Source organism: Sesamum indicum, unplaced genomic scaffold, assembly GCF_000512975.1.
Source record: "Sesamum indicum cultivar Zhongzhi No. 13 unplaced genomic scaffold, S_indicum_v1.0 scaffold00275, whole genome shotgun sequence".
Lineage (NCBI taxonomy): Eukaryota > Viridiplantae > Streptophyta > Magnoliopsida > Lamiales > Pedaliaceae > Sesamum > Sesamum indicum.
The window spans coordinates 1-22,164 of NW_011628169.1; the positions used below are offsets into that span (position 1 = coordinate 1).

Sequence of the window (22,164 nt, forward strand, 5' to 3'; positions counted from 1 at the left end):
TTTTGTGCAAAATTGTATTCCATTTTTCTTAATTATGCTGATTAGTAATATGCATTTTGCTTTCAAAAGTTTGGCTGCTAATATCTTTTGCATGATCTACAATTCTAATAAATATACGTCACTTATCTTCTCTTGCTTTAGAACTATGGTGCCTTTCTGGAGAAGGATGGGGCAGGTTTCAGGGGTCAAATAATTCTTAAAGGGTTTAAAAATGGAGATCGTAAGCTCACAGAAACCATGTGGACCTACCAGGTAAAATTCAATTTACTCCTTGATTTATGCTGCATGAGTTGTTATTTAACAAATAAAACAAATCTTGTGATTTCAATGACTATTTCTCAAAGTGATGTAGAACTTTGCACTTTGGTATCACCTTTTGGGTTGATATAACTCAATTTTTTTTTCTCAATGTGGAAAACTGATGATTGATATGAATTCAAACCAGCTAAACCTGATTCCGTCAGTCAGATTTTGGATTTGTAAAATCATGAAGATTTAGTAGGAAACCTTTTGTTCATTATGTCAAACACAGACATCATAATTGCGTAGAGAATTCTTCTTCTACGGTCACAACATAAGGTCCCATTAACCAAGGACAATCACTGGAAACATGATCCTAAACTGAACCAACTAAACTCAAAGAAGACTTATCCATTCATCCTATTAAACAACCACCTAATTTAAAGGCTTAAGCTGTTAGGAGAATAATTTAATATTAATATTAATATCTGAAACACGCCATCTCACCTGCAAACCGTGCACGTGCAACCGTTCTTTTTACAAATGGGTGGCAATTCAATAGAATTAGATAGAAATGAGATCGTTTCGAGAGAACTTGTGCTTGCAAATGGAGTAAGTACTCCTCGTTTAATGCATTTGAATTTACCTTGTATAGAGACTATAAATTTTTGATATTAATAAATGGTTAGGGTCCACGCCAAACCCCCTGCCTAAACACATGCAACTTTAACAAAAAAAAAGAAAAAATGTGTGGCAATGGGGATTTGAACCCAAGATCTCTTGTTTGATTGGTCGGCTTTAATACCATATTAAATTACCACCTCATTTAAAAGTTTAAGTTATTAGAATTTTAGAGAGGATAAATTAACACATCCAATTAAATCTCTTCTTTACATGGCTATAAGCAAATGAAACAATGATGTTAACTAAAGTCTTGCAATTTCATTGTAGGTAGGGCTTAAGGGAGAGTCCTTAAAAATATACTCCATTGATGAAAATGAAAGTACAGAGTGGACTGATTTGCCAACTGATGCAACTGTGACGAGATTTTCCTGGTACAAGGTAATGACTATGAATAGCACATCCTGTCTTCACAATTTATCAACATCACATTTATTTTATTTTACTGTGAGAAAAGATTGACATGGAATATTAAATTACAATACAAAAGGATTTGTCTATTAATAAACTAAAGTTATTATTCAGAATTCTCTTGTTTTAACTTTTCAAAAGCACTTTTACTCTTTTGATGATAATTTATTTGCAACTTACACTTTTTTTTCTTTAATATGTATTGCTATTTTAATGAAGTTTTGGCTTACTATTTCCATATTATTCATATGCAGTTCATTTAAAATTTTACCATCAAATGTTATCATATATATATATGTCTTAGTAAATTAAAATTTTCTCAAAAAGAAATATTTAAACTCTCCTCTAACAAGTTAATTATATTGAAATATTGTTTGCCTTTTCTGTTTTATTTTAGTCTGAACTGTTCATTCTAAGATTATTTCTAATTAGTTTAAAAAGGAACTATGAGCACTAAATAGTTTTCTTTTCTTATAGATCTTTATTTTTTTAATAATTACTTCTCATTATTATTACTTAAATAAGGGCATTTTTGGTATTTATACTTTTGAAGAAAATTAGTATTCACTTTTGGTGTATTTGCTGCTGTTTTCGTGTTTCCAGTAACATCTGTTTTTAAGACTTTCTCAACTTTCTACTTGTTCGTGGTTCCACTTTACCATCCAGACATATTTTGATGCCCCTGGTGGATTAGATCCCGTTGCCCTTGATTTGAGCAGTATGGGAAAAGGCCAGGTGTGGGTAAATGGCCACCACATCGGACGGTATTGGACTTTAGATGCCCCTAAAGATGGATGTCAGACTTGTGATTATCGCGGAGCTTATGATTCTGATAAGTGTGTAACAAACTGTGGGCGTCCTACTCAATCTTGGTATTATTCTGCACATTCAATTTTTCATGTTTTTTTATGTGTGTGATTGGAGTATAACTTATTATATGGTACTTATCCCTGTAGTTTGTTTGCAGCCCATGAATCTAACTGCATTTAGATCGATTAAAGTTTCAGCTTTTTAATTCACAGAAGCTGTCCATAGTGATTGTAACCTGTAAATTTCTGATGCATATCCAGGTACCATATCCCAAGATCATGGTTACAAGCATCGGATAATCTGCTTGTTGTGTTTGAGGAGACAGAAAAAACCCCATTGGAGATCTCCATCAAATCACATTACACAGAAACCATTTGCGCTGAAGTATCAGAGAATTATTATCCTCCCCTGCATGCCTGGTCGCTACCAAAGACCAGCAATGGAACAATTTCACTGAATCACACTGTACCTGAAATACACTTGAGGTGTGATGCCGGAAACACAATCTCCTCTGTTAAGTTTGCAAGCTATGGAACTCCACAAGGCAGCTGCCAGAATTTTTCAAGAGGCAATTGCCACTCACCCAATTCATTTTCTGTGGTCTCTCAGGTAAGCATGATCTTTTATTTAATAATTTATGGTTCACAAACAGCATATAAGCAGTGTCTTTAGTGTCAAACAGATGTGCTCTGGGGAATTTATAGTCAGATCCCACTGTGCCAAGAAGAAAATGCTTGGAATCATATCTAGAGTTGAAATTTAGAAAATGTTTTTGAAATATTTTGACAAGATTCCCTTTAGAAATGTATAGAAATGAAAATGTGTTTGGGTGATTGGGTTGAAATTTGATCATTTTAAAATTGGCAGATTGATATAATATTCCATTTTGATAAAACATGTCTGATTTACTTGTTATCAAATGCAAAACAAAGAGTAGTTTCTTAATATTTGGTATGCTTCTTAAAAAGTAGGGTGTAGACTTGGAACATAATAGGGTTAAAAGTAGGATGGGGGGTTTGTCTTACAAAATCATTTGCTTAAAATAGATCTAAACAACACGCCTTCTTCCCCAATATAAATCCATTTTGGATAAATTATACTAGACTAAAGTGTTAGCTTTCTGGAGGCGCCCAGTGCCAGTATTAAGTTGATTGCTCAGTGTCTTTCTGCGGAATTTATTACCAGTCATCTCTTGAAGAAGGTTGAGATGGCTATGTCAGGGCTTTGACAACACACTCTCCAGTTGATCTGTTTGCTAAATTAAAGTTGTTCAGTCTCCTACTGAAAAATGGTTTTGCCGGATGATTTAAGGTTATTTACCTTATGTGCAGGCTTGTATGGGAAGACAAAGTTGTTCCATCAGTATATCTAATGCTGTATTTGGAGGAGACCCGTGTCATGGTGTTGTTAAGACTTTATCCGTTGAAATGAGATGCTCGTCATCGTCGTCCACCAGCTCGTCACTAATGCTATGATGGCTAGCTCAAAACGTGTTTTAACCTGATGGCTTAGCATTGCTGTAGTGCTTCCACCATATTTCCTGGCGGCTACGACATATTCTTTAACTGTGTACAGTGACAAGATGAATATTATCTAATAAAGGCAAATACTGCCGAGACAATGGTCCAGTGGTTATGTGAATATTACCAACTGAAACTTCACTTAAATCTCTTCTTCATATTATCTACTCTGTGTAGTTTAACCTCAAGATTTAAACTTAGGGTAAATTATAATTATCTTTGTTACGGGTTGGTATCGTTACGAATATTTTCTCATTATTTAAAAATTATGAATACTTACCTCAAATTAAAAATAATTGTGTAGCCCATAGATGTTGATGGAAATATTATTATTTTACCCTTGTTGAATTTTTTTAAAAAATAAAAAATATAAACAGAATTGAAGGTAGATAAAATAAATAATTTAGAGGGAACACTAACTCATAAAACTGTTTTAGAAAATTGTAATATATATAAATTATAATTTGTAATTTAAAAGAGCATTTTGGTTAGTTCACAAATAAAATTGGATGAAAATCTAACAGAATAACCTAGTTGTTAAACGGATATTAAAATTAGGAGTGTATTTGTAACTTTTTAAATAATAAGAAATATTTATAATTATGCCAAATTTTAGAAAAAGTGATTGCAATTTAGAAAAAATTGGGGGGGGGCGGGGGGCGGGGCATTTTGTATAACTACAATATAATATAAATACAAGTCTTTTTTTCTTCCTACCCTTTCTTTCCTCCCAGTGAAGCTTTATATAGTGGTTGGTCCCTCAGTGTAGCATGATGAGGGGTTTGAATTGTGTTATATTGGCTTCTTAAATTTGGTCCTCTGGACTCCTTTTTGGGCTTTGTTCATTTAAATCATTCTGCTAGTAACTAATGTATTTGAATATAAACAACTATTTGAGTTTCGTACATAATCCCCTTGATCCTAAACCGCTTTTTAGGTTTCAAACATTAGAAAAAATCAAACTACTTACCATATCATCCTTAATAACTTAATAATGGAACGTACGATTTAATTACAATTATATAGTATACCATTTTTGAGAATGTCAATATTTCCTTAATTTTTTCTTTCATCAAATACGATAAATGAATGTCCTTATTTATAAGTTTGTTGTTGTAATCAACTATCATTACACTACATCATTCGATATGACCATAATCTGACCGTTAGATATGTCATATTGATACCATCTTACCTTTCTTTGAAATTTCAGACAAATTACTGCGGTTCTCAAATGTAGGTATCATATCAGGAAAATCAGACTATTTTTCCCTCGACGAATACAAACAACATTTCCGACTGATTTTCCAATGGTGAGAGTGAATTCATCGCAAAATCCATCACTAGTTTCTTAAATTTTTTGAAAATTTTCCCTCCAGAATTAGAGTAATATCAATGGAGTTTGTAACAATTTTTTACATACATTTTAAATTTAAATTCCCCCATTTTTTTTGATGGAATTTGCAATGGATTTGCAAAAGAAGTCCTTCGCTCATTGTAGATAGAAGCTAGGAAGACACTGGAAGAAAAATGGGACTAGATGCTCGACCTCACCCTCTAATTGGAGTTTCAACGCATGTTTTAGACATTTATATTGACCTTGACATACCATTGCATTAGACCAAACCACCAAAATAGAAAATTTAAAAGAAACCTCAACCAAACTATCCAATTCAAAATCACAATCAGAAAGCTGAGGAAAATGGAAGCCAAGAGACAGCACAAGGACAAAACACCATGCAAACGCTAAGTTCTAGGGATGCACACCCTCACCTAGAGAGGCTTACCTACGATGATGAAATAATTGGTCAAAATAAACATTATTTCAACTGTATATATATATATATATCATAAATAGAGAAGCTATTCTTTCTATACTTTCTATTCATTATAGTACTCCATCAAAGGTTAAAAGTTAAATAAGCAACTCCAACACCTGCAAAAGAACTTGAGATATTTAGTACAACTTTAAACTATTTGTGGCAATGTGCTACACAAAACTAGTTTTACTAGGAACTTACCTTCGGTACAAATTTACTGATCTAGTTAATATATTAGATTATGAAACTAATTCATCGGTGCCCATATTGAAGAAACAAACACCACATTGATATCCAATGCAATGGTGTCGTTTATCGAAGATATTTTACTAACTCAGAGATATTTTGTACACAAGACATTGAGATAATAAAATTAACTAATTCAAGAACTGAACTTATACCGTGTAGAAACAGAAGTAGGCTTGTCGAACTTTTCCACACCGGTCTGTGAAGGGAAAGAAGTAGCCATTACTAAAGTCACATGAATGTTTCTGATCTCTTCTTCACAGGCAGTACACTTATTTCCTTTTTCTGCAGACCATATTTTTGCACACTCTTCATGTATTAGAGTTAATTTGCATTTGCATTTTGCCTTCAACACATTTTCTTCATTGATCATGTTCTTGAAGCAATATTTGCAAACAACTTCCTCTTTGTTAATTGTTTCATCTTCTTCTCCTGAAATACGAGATTGTAAATACAAACACTATGGATCATTCCATCTTTTATTTTGCAGATCTACCTCCATTACCTGACATATTAGGAAAGCACCTTCGTTTTTATTAGAGAGGAACACCGTGGCTGGACCACCCAATCACATTGCTAAATTGACAATAACATAGACCAATCTTACGTTGACTACAATGATGACGATGTTGACACTAACTGAAATCCTTGTATTTATGTATATTTGGTTCAAATAGATGCAATCCGACAGCAAGTATTCAATACAAATAAAGATTGTATACTTTTTTTAACATGTTCTTGTCTTGTTATTCAAGAAGGACAAGTTTTCTGAACTTCTGTAGGCATGGTAAGCTGGACAAAGGGAGTCTATACATAGAGGAACAACTTACTCATATGTTGCTTGGCACAAATACAAAAAGATACAATTTTAACCCTGTAATATGGGGGTTAGCAATTTGAGTCTTGTATGAGTTTATTTTAGCAATTTTATCTTGTAATTTTAAAATTCTTCATATTGAGGACAAAAATATTTAAATGTCGAGCATTAGGGTTATACTAGTTGAGATTCCATCTCTTACAACCTCCCTCTCCAGTTAGCATTTATGTGTGGTCTCTAGAACAGTTAACATGGTGGCCCATGCTTTTGTCCAAGAATGCATGCACTATGTGATAATTACAGCTTTGGTCCTCATATATTGTCACTAATGCATTTTCAATCCCTAAATATATTAAAGTTCTATTTTATTCCTTCAACTTTTAAAATATTAACAGTTTCAATCATTAGGTCTAATTAATGACCATTTTGCCTTTCAAAGAGAACGTATAGTCCAACTATCTTTTTTCTATATTCATGATCTGGTTCAATATGCTTTTAAAAATAAAATTAAGCCTCCATAAATTCATATATTAGAAAAAAATTACTATTGGTTACAATATTAAAGGCTATGGCTAAAAACCATGGTAAATGACTACTATTAATTACGGTTAAGCAAAACTGATTGAAAAAATTAGCTTTTCTACCATGAAAAAATTATTTGCCACGATTAAGAACCATGGTGAAAACATTTTCCTTGGCTTTTAGCCATGGCAAATCCTTTTGCATGGCCGTTGTCAATAAGTATTTGCTACATCTATTTGGTATTTACCATAACAATTAACCATAGTTAAACGCTATAATTCGTCTAGTGATACCTTTCTTTGGCCGCCTTATCCCCTTGTATTCCAAGTACTCGGTTTTACGGACTTTCTCCAACCACACTACCTTTTCTACCATGAAAAAATTATTTGCCACGATTAAGAACCATGGTGAAAACATTTTCCTTGGCTTTTAGCTATGGCAAATCCTTTTGCATGGCCGTTGTCAATAAGTATTTGCTACATCTATTTGGTATTTACCATAACAATTAACCATAGTTAAACGCTATAATTCGTCTAGTGAACCTTTCTTTGGCCGCCTTATCCCCTTGTATTCCAAGTACTCGGTTTTACGGACTTTCTCCAACCACACTACCTGGGAATACTGAGGACTTGGAATACCGGAGAATAAGACTGTCAAAGAAATGTATAAATTTATAAAAACTTAATTTTATTCTCGAAAGCATATTGGTCCTGATCATGATCATATGAAAAAGATAGTTGGACTATATGTTTTCTTCGAAAGGGTAAAATGGTTATTAATTCGGCCCAAGAATTGAACCTATTAATATTTTAAAAGTTGAAAGATTAAACTAGAACTTCAATATATTTAAGGACTGAAAACAAATTAGTGCCAATCTATAAGGACCAAAACTGTAATTATCCCCATGTACTACCATAGAGGGTTCTGAGCTTCTAGAGGTTATCACTTATGCAATTGCTTCGGACTCCCTTTTATCATCAATAAAATCTATTTTACCTCAAGAAACGTAGAAAAAAATTAGAAGTCGTCACTGAGACAAGAGAAAGAGACATGAAGTTAATGAGAGAAGATAAAGAAGTCAGAGTTGAGAAGAGAGAGAGAGAGATAAAAATCGTGAGAAAATATGAAAAATGAAAAGAATGACAGATCAAATGGAAGGAGTGTGTTGAGTCATAAAAGAGTGTAAATTACCTTCTTTTATTAAAATAATGGTTATTCAATAAGTTGACACTTCTTTTATTAAATAATAATAATATATAATTTTTATCTTGGTCGAATTATTTCCCAATGAAGCAAATTAATTACTTAAAAGCATATCAACTTTTGAATTATATATGAAAAACTAATCAACAACTTAATATTTGATTTCGAGGTCATATGAATGATTTACCGAAAAAGAAAAATAAACTCCTTTTAAGCAATCATTTGCACAACTACGTACGTACCGTTGATATTCTGAGCACCCTCGACTTTTGCAATAACAAGTTCGTGCTGCCACAAATTGAGTAAAGACACGAGTTAGATAATAGTTCAAAAGCAATTTACCCTCATATAATATGTGAAATGACTGAAATTTTATTATAAAAAAAAATAGTAAATTATTTTTCTATATTTTGAGAAATAAAGTAAATTATATATCTGCCTATCAACAGTTTAAATAGGGGGAAATTTACTAAAAAGAATTCATTGAAAATTTTTTGCTCTTTTTTTTTTCATATTATAAGAAAATAAATTGCATTAAATCCTAGATAATTATTTCTTAGAATATTGAATAATTCTTTCTTTTAATAACTTATTATGCTTTTAATGAAGTGGTCATTTGATATTATTAAAGCAACATAAGCAATATGATCATCACATCGATTATTCCTAACTAATAAACCCTAGTGTCTATGTATTATCAGTATCACCTTCAGCTCCAGAGAGACATGACTGTCCTCCACGTGAACCTACTCAAGAGGACAAAAAAAAAAGGAAATCAATTGTTAGTAAATTCAAATTCATCATTTCATAATAATAAGAAAAATATAAACTTACTCTTTGTGAAAGAAATGTGGAACCGGCCTCGTCAATCCATTTTAGTGACCCATTGTCATGCTCATCCTTACCTTCCGTTTCCACATGAATACACCAAGTGTGTATGGAAGAGGGGGTTGGCGGAATGGGTAAAAAAAAAAAAAGGTTTTTTTTTTTTTTTTTTTTATGTAATTTTGTCAACAATAATAACAAAGAATTAAAAACAAAGCCTCTATTATATGATTCCTATATAATTATGAAATTCTTTAGAAAAATTAAATAGTAAAATCATCTAATTACGATAAAATATAATATTAATGATAAAATATCAAGTGATAATATTATTTAGTAGACTATTGCAGGCTTGAAACTGTGATTCATGAACTAGAGTTGAGCTTCTTTTGTTTTCTCATTTATTCTCTTTGGCTGGTTTATCTATTGTTCAAACAGTTTTAGCCTTCGATTAAGTTGGTTATAATACCTACTGGTTTTTGTTAAATGTAATTTGACATTTCCATAAGTTGGTCAATATTCGTAGTTAATATGTTTTGGTCATTGTATTAGATCAAATTAAATATTGTCACAAAAATCATGAGCTAGACTAGTTTGAAGGTTGCTTTTTAGTATCTATAAATAGCTACTTGTAAGTTGGCATTTTATAAGACAAGACAAAGAAATTCCATAGAAATTACTTTTAAGTTTGTCTTCCTCTACTCCTCGTCTCTCTTCCTCTCTTAATAAAGTGGCATCAGAGCCTCTTTTAAAAAAATGATGAATAATGGGGTAGGTTCTTTTCAATTTTCTTGTCTTACAAAAGAAAATTATGAAATGTGGTGCCTACAAATGAGAGCGGTACTTGGCTCCCAAGATATGGGGGAGGTTGTAGAGAATGGCTTGAGAAACCTCAAAATGAAGCAACGTTATCTCAAACGAAGAAGGATACTTTGTCAAAGACAAAGAAAAAGGATCAACAAGCTCTAACCCTCATCCGTTAATGTTTAGATGATACAATGTTCGCAAAGGTGGCAAGGGTTACTACTTCGAAAGAAGCTTCGGAGATTTTGGCGAAATCTCTCCAAGGTGTTGATAAAGTAAAGTAAGTCCGACTTCAATCACTAAAAGGTGAGTTTAAAGCTTTGAGAATGAATGAATTCGAAGTGATTTCGGATTATTGTTCGAGGGTAAAGGCTGTTGCAAATCAGCTAAAGAGATATGGAGATAAAATCGATAATGTACATGTTGTCGAGAAGATACTTGGTTGTTTGATTGCAAAGGTTGATTATATTGTGTGTGTCATTGAAGAAATAAAAGATCTAGACGTAACGACCATTGAAGAATTGGGAAGGATCTCTACAAGCCCATGAAGAAAAAATTAAAAGAAGTCTAGATGAGCCTTTGGAGCAAGTTTTCAAATCCAAGGCTACTTTAGAAAAGGATGGAGAAAATAAAAGTTATTTCAAAGGACGTGCACGAGGATACAAACAAGAAAGAGCATATGTGAGAGGCCAAAGTGGACATGGAAGGGGAGTTGGAAACAATTCCAATAATGAAGAAAAAAGTCAACCTTCAAGGGGAGTTGGAAACAATTCCAACAATAAAGAAAAATGTCAACCATCATAAAGAGGCCATGGAAGAACAAGGGGAACGAACAAGGTTTAATTTAAAAGTCAAATAAAAGAAGGTATGACAAATCTAATGTGGAATGCTACAAGTATTATAGACTTGGTTATTTTGCTTTGGAATGCCAAGATGTGACTAAAGATGTGAAGGAAAAAACAATTCTTGTTGTCGATAATCAAGAAATTGAAGAGTCAATATTGTTGCTGACAATCAAAGATGAAGAACAATACAACAACAATTTGTGGTACTTGGATAATGGTGCGAGCAATCACATGTTTGGCTACAAAGACAACATGTGGAACTTGATGAGACGGTGCGAGGTAATGTTTTCTTTGGAGATTCGTCAAATATTTACATTGAAGGGAAAGGAACAATTCTCATTTCTACCAAGGATGGTAACCATAAACTAACATCTGATGTTTATTACGTGCCTAAATTGAAGAGTAATATTTTGAGTTTGGGCCAATTTCTTGAAATGGATATGAAATTCTCATGAAGAATAATCGCCTTTGGTTGCAAGATCGAAATGCTAAGTTGCTTGCAAAGGTGGTGATGTCAAAAAATAAAATGTTCAAATTAAACATGAAAACTATTGAAGCAAAGTGTTTGAAGGTTCATGTGCAAGATGTGGCGTGACAATGACACAAGAGATATGGGCATCTAAATTTTGGTGCGCTACGAGAAATTGGAGAAAAGAAGATGTTGTACGGGATACCCTCAATCAACCATCCCAATCACTTGTGTGAAGTTGGAAAACACACAAGAAAGAATTTTCCAAATGAAACAACATGGAGAGCAACCAAGCCACTTGAACTTGTGCATACGGATATGTGTGGACCAATTAATCCGTCTTCACTTGGTAAGATAAATATTTTATACTCTTCATTTATGATTTTAGTAGAAAGACATGGACTTACTTTTTGAAGCTAAAATCGGAGGCTTTTGCTACTTTTTAAAAAATTCAAATCACTTGTGGAGAAAGAAAGTGGCTATGAAATCAAAGCCTTAAGATCAGATCATGAGGCGAGTTCACTTCGAACGAATTCAATCATTTTTCTACAACTAATGAGATTCGTCATCCCATGAAAGTTCCCGGATCGCCCTAATAAAATGGCTTAGTTGAGAGGAAAAATAGAACCATTCTTAATATGGCATAGAGTATGCTAAAAGAAAAAAGCATGCTGAAAGAGTTTTGGGCTGAAGCAGTATCATGTACGGTCTATTTGACAAACCACTCTCCAACATTGAATGTCAAAAATTGAATTTCTCAAGAAGCATGGATTGGGAGGAAATCGAATGTTAGTCATTTGCGAATGTTTGGAAGCATTGCTTATGTTCATGTCCCAACCAAGAACGATCGAAGCTTGATGAGCGAAGTGTAAAGCATGTGTTTGTTAGATATGACTATCATTCCAGATATAGATTGTTCAATCCAAGTAATAACAAAGTGGTAGTAAGCCATGATGTTGAGTGCGATGAAGAAGGCATGTGGAATTGGAAAGCTGAAAATGAAAAATCTTATCATTTTCTTCCTTATTTTGGAGAAGAACAAGATAACATGCAACTTGATCAAAATGCTACACCAACCCCTTCTCAACCTCTATCTCCTGCTCTTGAAAAAAGTTCGAGTGTAAGCCCACTAAAATTAAGAAGTCTTGATGATATATATGAGAGATCTCATGAAGTTACTTTGGATAATGATGCACTGTACTGTTTTTTTGCAGATAGTGAGCCTTTAACTTTTAACGAGGCTATGCAGGATAAAAGATGGAGAAAAGCCATGGATGAAGAGATCAAGTCCATTGAGAAGAATAATACTTGGGAATTATCATCTCTTCCCAAGGACCATAAAGCAATTGGAGTGAAGTGGGTGTACAAAGTAAAGAAAAATGCATAAGGTATGGTAAAAAAATACAAAGCAAGATTTGTGGTAAAAGGCTTCAAGCAAAAGACTAGGGTTGATTACAATGAAGTCTTTGCACCTGTTGCTCGAACCGAGAGCATTCGGTTACTCATTGCATTGGCAACTCAAATGAAGTGGAACATCTATCAGCTAGATGTCAAATCGGCCTTTTTGAATGGATACCTTGAAGATGAGGTGTATGTCGAGCAACCTTTGGGGTATGAGATTGATGGACATAAAGATAAAGTCTTGAAACTGGAGAAGGTTTTATATGGTTTAAAACAAGCCCCAGGAGAATGGAATAGTCTCATCGACAAATACTTTCAAGAAAATGGGTTTGTTCGTTGCCTTAATGAAGATGCGGTTTATATTAAAATTCATGATAATGGTGATATTTTGCTCGTGTGTCTTTATGATGATGATCTAATTTTCACCGACAACAATCCGAGTGAGTTTGAAAAATTCAAGAAAGAAATATCTCTTGAGTTTGACATTACTGATCTAGGCCTCATGTTATATTATTTGGGCCTAGAGGTGAAACAAATGAAGTAAGGTATGTTCCTTTCTCAAGTAGGATATGCAAAAGAAGTTCTAAAAGTTTAATATGCTTGACTGCAATCCCGTAAATACACCTTTGGAGACAGGTTTGAAGTTATCCAAGTTTGGAGATGAAGAAAATGTGAATCCGACTTTATTCAATAGTCTTGTGGGAAGTTGATATTTGACATGTACAAGACCAGATATCCTTTTCGCTGTTAGGGTAATAAGTCGTTTTATGGAAATTCCTACTTCAAGCCATATGAAAGTCGCTAAAAGGATTCTTCGCTACCTAAAAGGTAAGCTTGATTTGTGATATTCTATTCTCGATCCAATGATTTCACTTTTAAAGGATTTCGTGATAGTGACTTTGGGGGACATATTAAGGATAGGAAAAGTACAACTTATTTTGTATTTTTCATGGGTGATTGTGCTATCTCATGGTATTCAAAGAAGCAACCTATAGTGACTTTGTCAACTTATGAGTTTGAATATGTAGCTGCAACTTCTTGCACCTGCCATGCTGTTTGGTTTAGAAAATGTTGAAAGAGCTTCACATATCTCAAGAAAAGGCGACAGACTTTTGCATTGACAACAAATCAACACAAGCACTTGCTAAAAATACAGTGTTCCATGAAAGAAGCAAGCACATAGATACAAGGTATCATTATATTAAAGAATGCATATGGAATAATGTAGTAGAGCTCAAACATGTGAAGACCCAAGATCAAATTGCAGACATTTTCACGAAGGCATTGAAGATTGAAGATTTTCGAAGACTGAGAGCATGTCTTGCAATAAAACAAGAAATTTCAAATTAAGAGGGGCTATTGTTAAATGTAATTCGAGAGTTCCAATAGGTTGGTCAATATTTATAGTTAATATGTTTTGATAATTGTATTAGACCAAATTAAATATTGGCACAAAAATCATGAGCTAGACTAGTTTGAAGGGTGCTTTTGTGCATCTATAAATAGCTACTTGTAAGTTGGCATTTTGTAAGACAAGACAAAGAAATTCCATAGAAATTAATCTTAAGTTTATTTTTCTCTACTCCTTGTCCCTCTTCCTCTCCTAACAGTTTTATCTCGGAAAAAAGTGACTATAATTTTTTATGTTGTTATTGTATAATAATTAATAACCAAAATGGTACATAAATTTGTCACTGGGCAAAAACATCTCACCTTGAACTCGTTTCTCGATGAAGTGCTGGACGAGCTTAGTTTTGACCAACGTACGTCTACCTCAGTACGATCATACACCAACGGTTGTGATTTCTCATCTGAAGTTAGTTTGAAATTAGGATAAACCTTGGCTTGTTCCTGCAATAATTATATATAAGATAAAGAAGATGAAAACCCTCTTCTTCCTACGAGAAATTCTAACTTAAAAAAAAGCTTTCAACTTATACTTACTTCTTGTCGAGGCGAACTATGTGATAAACGCTCATCAATCTTTCTGTCATCACTAGGTAAGTGATCTTCCACGTCTCTCTTCACTTCCGTTTCATTATGTTGAACTTTTTCCTAGGTAAATTAAGTTAAATTTTACAATGCAAATTTCAAATACTAAATCATAATATTAATAGATTCTGCATCATCATGGAGATACTAAGTTAGATAAAACAGTATAATGATAATTATATAATATTCACGGTTTTGCATTGCATCATTGCATGTGCTAAGAGTCCATATTATATTTAATTTCATAAAATCATTACATGACAGTTTTATTTCTCCAAAATAATTAGACAAAATAAAATTCTTTATAATGATAAACCGACATATATATATATATATATATGCAGGCAAGCAAAATTTTATTTATGATCCTATTTTTTTTGGGGTGTCATTTCACTGTAGCCATATATCGAGATGGCAAATTTACTTTATTATATTTTAAATTTTGTGCAGTTCCAGTCCATTGCCATCAGAATTTTAATTTGGAATAATTATATTTACACCTCTAATTTATAGTCCATTTATATATATATATATATATATCTATTTATATAGTCTATTTATATATATCGATCGATTTACACCCCTAGCTAGTCTATAATCCCTATCATTTGTATGATTATAAAAACTATCCCTGACAATCAAAAATTAAGGGTAGTTTATGTAATTATGTTAACAGTTTTAAGGGGTGTGTTTGTAATTTTTCAAAAAAAAAATAAGGGATGATTTGTGTAAGTAATATTAATATTTAGTGGATTTATGTATAATTATCTAAAAGATAGGAGTAATTTGTTAAACAGACCATAAATCATAGGTGAGTGGGTATAAATATAATTATTTCTTTTAATTTTGCCAGAGCTTAATCACATAAGGCTTACGTAACTACAACTTGGGGATTTGCCCGTTTGGAGCAAAAATTCTTATGCTTTTTGCACGTGGGAATCAAAATTACTACTCATCAAACTTATATCCACCTTTTTAATTTTTAAGACCAAAATTTAGATAATTGTGATTTATTTGGTGAAGTTTCAATTTTAGTCATATAAATTAAGATGCAGTGAAAAAATTAAGTTCGATGAGCAGCAATTTCAATTCTTACGAGCAAAACAAACGTAAATTTTTCCTTCAAAAATTGAAAATTCCTCGACGTTATGTCATGTGAGCCAGACGTGATTGAATTCCGGCCAAATCAGAATCTACAGCATGCAATGTATTGAAATTTTACAAAATCGAGAATCCAAGTGCTATAATTTGTCACCTGTTCGCTTATATATAGCAACGGATGAGAGAACTCACCTTGACCTCGACTTTCAATGGGGTGGTGGACGTGGACGTTTTAGTTTCCAATGGAGAGTTTTCCACCCCGTTCAAATTGGAAAGTATCAACAGGGATAATTTGTCCTTCTTAGATAGAGTGGAGTGCAATATTGATGAAATCTCCTCATTTGTAAGAGGATCATCAAGGGCCCCCTTTGTCTTTGCCTTAATCTCATCAATCACAATCAAATGATCATAAATTCTTGAACATATATATTATGCCAAAAACCCTAGTATTCCATCGTAACTGACCTGTTGAGACGTAGGATGTGATAGAGACTTATCATCATCCTGCACTTCTGATTTCTCATCCTTGCAGAGTAAGTGATCATTGTCTTTTTCCTTTGCCATGGCTCCCATGTGCTTACCTTTTCCCTATATATATATATATATATATATATATATATAATAGTTCGTTCAATTATCAGAAACATTAATGTATTTACAAGAAAAAATTGTAATTTTAGTCTTATAATTTAGATGGGATGACATTTTTGGGTTCGCACGATAAAAAATATTAATTCGTGCAGAAATAAAAATGCTAAGCCCTCTAAATTATGGGACTAAAATTACGTTTATTTCCCTATTTACAAAATTATTGGCGACTGACTTGTTCAGACGAAGGATGTGACAGAGACGACTCCTTCAATTCTGGTTCTTTATCACTATTATGTTCTTCCTTTGCGTTGGCTTCATCCCTGTGTTTATTTTTTTCCTACATGAATTTATTTAATTATTAGAACAGTGCAGGCAACCACTTATATACCGCATATTGTGTTAACATGTAAGGAAATAAGTATTAAATTTTTTTGCATTTACAATTGGCCTATCTGGAGCAGTAAATTATTCGAGTCGATGCGAACTGATTATTGTTCAAGTTTGTTTAAATTATTATCAAACTTAAGAAAAATTATGTGTGAATTTGATTTGATTGATGATCTAATTAAGCTAAAATGAGCGTGAGTTGATGAGTCAAACATGAGTTGAGTCTAAATAATTCAATATTTTTAAGTATATGTTATTATTTTTGAACTAATCGAATCGAGTTAAAATCGAATTTGAAAGTTTGTCGAACAAAAATTTTTATCCAAGTTTGTCATGTTAAGTTTAACAAATCGAGGAAACGAGCTTTTACTATTGATTTCAATCGAGTATCAAATAGTTTGATTTATTTTCACTATAAGAAAACAGGATATTAGAGACGGAATTATATCCATCTGTATCAAAGACGGATTTAGAGACTGAAGCTTTTTCTCTATGATAAATTATTAATAATTTCTATATCAGAGACGGATATATAATTCCACTAAAATATGTTATATTCTGTCTCTATTTCCGTCTCTGATACTATTAAATGATTGCTTCAAAAATCGGGATGGCTGACACTTAATTTTTATGGTTATTTCCGCCTGCATTTTCCGAAGCTAATTTACATCTGACAAAATCCTGGCCGTTAATACCCCTTTTAAAATGACAAAAAGAGCAACCCATCTCCCTGGGCTTTTAATAAGAAGTTTAACAGTAAAATATATTTGCTTATATGTATTCTTATAAAAAATATATTAATTTGGCACCATAATTTAATATAAAATACAATTTCATTAATTAATCCAAGCATATATATTTTCATTTCACACAAAAACCTATTAAAAGAACACAAACAAACAAGCTGGAGACTTCCTATTCGTTTTTAGCCTAATCATTTGTTGTAAATAAACTAGCAGTAGGGCAAATACGATGAGTGTGTATTAAGAAAAACAAAAACTATGTGTTTGTTTAAAAGAAATCGCAAGCACATACCTTTTTATCATAATCTCAAGAAATAAATTTACATTACATAACAGTCGAAACACACTTGATACGTATCCATAATATATATATAAATATAAATATATATATATGAATTTATTATACTTGTAAATAAATAAATATATATACACATTTTTAATAACTTCCTATTCGTTTTTAGCCTAATCATTTGTTGTAAATAAACTAGCAGTAGGGCAAATACGATGAGTGTGTGTTAAGAAAAACAAAAACTATGTGTTTGTTTAAAAGAAATCGCAAGCACATACCTTTTTATCATAATCTCAAGAAATAAATTTACATTACATAACAGTCGAAACACACTTGATACGTATCCATAATATATACATAAATATAAATATATATATATGAATTTATTATACTTGTAAATAAATAAATATATATACACATTTTTAATAAATAATATAGATAAATAAACTGCAATTAAAAGTATGTAGCAAAACGAAAACCATGTTACATAGTAGGTAGAGGACTCACCTGGAGCTCTACTCCTGAAGAACTGCAAGAAGCTTTATTTTTTATTTCCTCTGGAGGAGCATTACTCTTCGTGTCGGCTTTCTTATGATTAGTTTTTTCCTGTACATGAATTTATTTATTATTTCCAACTCATTATCAATGTTTTGAAAATCGGATTTGAGAATGGCTCCTTGATTGATCTGATCAATTGGACCAAATTGAAAATACTGATGGACTCGAACCATACTATATTAATCAGAGTGGTTGCTGCCTTTGTTGCTTCAAAGAGGTAAAAGCAATTGACCCTATTTTGAATTAACAGAGATAACAACGACTGCCTCAATATAAAATAAATAGGAAAAATACAAGTAATCCAGGGTTGAATTACATTAAACCCTAGATAAATACAAATACAAAAATATCGGGAGAAAGAAGGAGTGAAGAAACGAGGAGAAAAATCCAACATGTTTTGGGAAAATTTTTGATTGGATCAGATTTGGCCGAACAAAATCAATGACAGAGTTAAATGTGATTGGTCACTTTCTTTGGACTGTACACCAATCACATGGTAAGGTGTTGCACTTGTCATATGATTGGTTCGAGTTTGATCGAATAGAGTCCGAGCTAGAATTTCCTCTTGTTTTGTCACCTTTTTCTTTAGTTTGAGTTTTGCATCTCTTAAAAAAAGAACAATTACATTGATCGATTTTCACTAGTACATACGGCAGCCCGATTTTGATCGATCCATCCCGATTTTTGACTAAACAATTTTAATATGAACCCCTACTAGTTGAAGGATCGGTTGTCGATCGAATCGGCTGGTTCAGTCTGGATTTCCTAATGTTGCTTATTAATTAAGTACAATTTATGAATAATATTTTGTCAGATCTAAAACAAATATTCTTTTAGAATGTTAAAAACGAAATTCTACTTTTGGAAAATAAAATTCTATATAAATTATTTATTTCACATTAGTACCACTCAACTATACCTTTATATTATGAACGAAACTTTTTAAAATAATTATTTTTTTTATGCTTAATTATATATAATGGTTAAAAGTAAAAATCATAACGAGTTTATCAATGGCAGACAGCTGTTAGCCATTATTTTTGTAAACGAAGTCGAAATATTAGCTACAATTAAAAATCATAACAAATGATTTAGTCGGTAAAACTATGACAAAAGCTAATTAACCATAGTCAAAACTTAATTTTCTATAGAGGCTTTTTGTTTAATCATGATAAATAGTATCTATAGCCGTAATTTTTAGGGTTTAATTACACTTAAACCTCCTTTGAAAATGTAAAATTACACTTTCTCCCAAAAACTTCTAAAATTACACTGACATTGCTGTGAGAATTCATTGTTCATACATGATGCCCTTTTGTTAGGATTTAGATGGAAAATTAAGATAAATTCTCACATTGTGCAATATACACTACGACACACACAATTAGAAAAATTTCAAATAAACAATCGTGGTCGTCACATTAAATTAAAATAGAAATAATGGAGAACAAATTACGTAGAATTTTATAAATAATGTAAATAAAATAAAATAAAGTCTTTCACTATTACTAAATTATCACGTGAAAAATGTCGCTACAGGAAAAAACCGTAATATGAAATTACCAACAAAAAAAATAAAAGAAACAAAACTACCAACATAATTGTGAAGGTAAGTGCAAGTGGTGAATTGGGGACAAAAAGATATTTCAAGTCCTTGCAATGGTCACTATTATCATGATGACTCAACCCATCAAGGTTGGTGGGATGAGATATGGAGCTTTTATAGTAAATAACACTCTGCTTAAGCTATTATATCGGGATTCAATCTTTCAAAATAAACAACAAACTATCTTATACTTTTTGACTTATGCAAACTAATCAAACAAAGTAAATAGTTCAAATTTTGTTATGTAGTGACTTTGTAGCTCATATTTAAATTCGACGCCTCCTATAGACGATTTTGAGCCTAATCTGCCGGGTGGTCCCGGGGACTAAGATGACCTGAATTTTAACCCACACTTGAAGAAGTATAATAATCAGGACTAAGTGGGTGGGATGGGATAAAGTTTGAAAGGACTCTTTTCAATTTAATATTCATATTACATAATTGTCCCTCATAATAATATTATGCCGAGGAAATGATAATCATTGATCTATTAAAGTAAAAAATCAAGTATATATATAGAGAGAAGGGGAGGTGGTGCTGGCGGAAAGAGGAGAACGGGCGGCAGGAGGGCTGGGGAGGGGGTTGTCGGCGGTGCTTGAGACGGAGATGGAAGCGGCGCGGTCGGCCGTGAGGGGAGGAAGATGAAGAAGAAGGTGTATATATGTAATTATATATATATATATATCATTTTTATTGATAATATTTATATGTATTAATATATTTAATATATAAAATAATACTTTATAGATAAAAAATCATGCCCATATGCAAAGAGAGAGCATGTAATGCAGTGCTGGCTGCAGGGGATATTTTGCTCTATTTACAAAAACACAGGAATTAAGGATAAATAGCATTTTTTCCTGTATAATAAATAACTAACCTAAGGGGTTTCAATATAATTTATCTTACAAAAACACCATTTACCACATCTTATCTAATAACATCCCAAATTAAATAACAAGGATTCCTTAATCTCATCAACAAAAGTGAAGAAGCAATGTGAATATTTACCCAGGAAGACGACTCACCTGGACAGTGATGCCCGAAGAACTGCCACTCGTGTTATCCTCACTGAAATACGACGCCAGCAGTGCAGATTTCTCGTGGGAAGGTAGTCCAGAATCCAGAATGGATGAAATCTCCATCTCAGTTATGGGATCAAACTCTGCCTGCCGCCCTTTTTCTTGCATTGCTTGAGTTAATGGAAAATCACTTGCTCCGGCCAGCAACAGTGTTGATCTGGTGTCTTTAAAGGCAGTAATTTGGGTGCAGAAGTCACCTTTTCAGTTCCAGTTGATATCCTAAATGAGAGCTTGGTTGAGCCCTGAACTCCCCTCATTCATCCCTCTCTGCATCTCTCTTTCTCAGTGTGTGTGTGTGTGTTTCTGAGTTTGATGATAAGTTTTTCGTAGCAAGTAGGGCAATGTGCTAATTATGTGAAAATGTGAGAAAGAATTTTCAAACTTGTAGGTGGTTGGCATTTATTATTAATGTTTTTTTGTTTGTTTGCTTATTGGGTCCTATAAGCTTCCAGGTCAATGGCATGTCATGCGCATGTTGGACCCCAAGTTACTTTAACCTATTCTATGATCACCACAAGAGCAAATATATGCATTTTCTTGACTTTACATAGCCCCATAAAGTGTTCTTTATTAGGAATCGAGAAGTGATTTCTGTACCTACAACTAAATAAACGCACAATTATGTATATTGTTTTTCAACTGGTCATTGTTGGAAAAATATAAATGTATATACATATTGATGTTCCGAATGTAGGATATATATATATATATATATATATTTTAATTTGTTTAGAATATATTTTCATGTGTATGTATTAATTAACAATTCTTTTATTAAATTTTTCGTGCTAGCGTAATTAGAGGGAGGCGTGTGGTCACAGGACAATAACTAATCTACGAACTAGGACACCTCCAGCATCTCTGGAGCATCTTGGAATTTGCCTTGATGTTCACCAACTTCGCAACCATTGATAACTAAGAGTGGTCCTGACAATTATTGTATAACGATTAGTGGACCACATGCATAATGCCAAAAAATCTGTTCGATAACTCGGATACATCGAAGTAATACACATCCCCGCTATAATATGAACTAGGGCCTACGTCACCGAAATCAACCGAAACAGACCTGGCAGCTGCCAACTCAATATATGAGGAAAAATATTCCGATCTAACATCTTGTACCATTCTTTGGTCTTAATTCATTTGTTGGTAATCGCCCTAGTACGTCATTGTCTCAAGTGCAACAGGAGTTGGCTAA

General features: G+C 32.7%; 2 protein-coding genes across 3 annotated transcripts; one reads left to right on the forward strand and one right to left on the reverse strand.

The window, feature by feature from the left end:
* Positions 1–141: 141 nt before the first annotated feature.
* On the forward strand, positions 142–3,887 carry LOC110011226 (beta-galactosidase 9-like; the record flags this gene model as incomplete). Its single annotated transcript, XM_011103684.2, is given in 5 exon segments — positions 142–252; positions 1,192–1,302; positions 1,999–2,204; positions 2,403–2,751; positions 3,474–3,887. Coding segments are annotated over 5 exon segments (921 nt in total), but the record flags the coding sequence as incomplete, so codon positions are not given.
* A 10,237-nt stretch (positions 3,888–14,124) lies between these two features.
* Positions 14,125–21,343, reverse strand: LOC105180019. Of its 2 annotated transcripts, none has more exons than XM_020691521.1 (7): positions 20,910–21,340; positions 18,225–18,323; positions 16,531–16,635; positions 16,173–16,295; positions 15,900–16,085; positions 14,559–14,669; positions 14,125–14,465 (listed from the first exon to the last, which is right to left on the reverse strand). In XM_020691521.1, the coding sequence occupies exons 1-7, from the start codon at positions 21,069–21,071 to the stop codon at positions 14,256–14,258; spliced, it is 996 nt and encodes a 331-aa protein (XP_020547180.1). In that variant the 5' UTR covers positions 21,072–21,340; the 3' UTR covers positions 14,125–14,255. The 2 variants fall into 2 exon arrangements, with proteins under 2 accessions (XP_020547180.1, XP_020547179.1); XM_020691520.1 differs by having other exon boundaries at positions 14,207–14,465; positions 15,900–16,091; positions 20,910–21,343.
* Between the last annotated feature and the right edge of the window lie 821 nt (positions 21,344–22,164).

What these genes read in the sequence shown, in the direction of transcription:
- LOC105180019 (XM_020691520.1), bottom strand. Translation starts at nt 21,071, where the DNA reads ATGCAAGAAAAAGGGCGGCAGGCAGAGTTTGATCCCATAACTGAGATG. An exon ending in CACATCCTTCGTCTGAACAA is followed by an intron (nt 16,296 to 16,530) that starts GTCAGTCGCCAA and finishes ATATATATATAG; the next exon opens with GGAAAAGGTAAGCACATGGG. An exon ending in CACATCCTACGTCTCAACAG is followed by an intron (nt 16,092 to 16,172) that starts GTCAGTTACGAT and finishes GTGATTGATGAG; the next exon opens with ATTAAGGCAAAGACAAAGGG.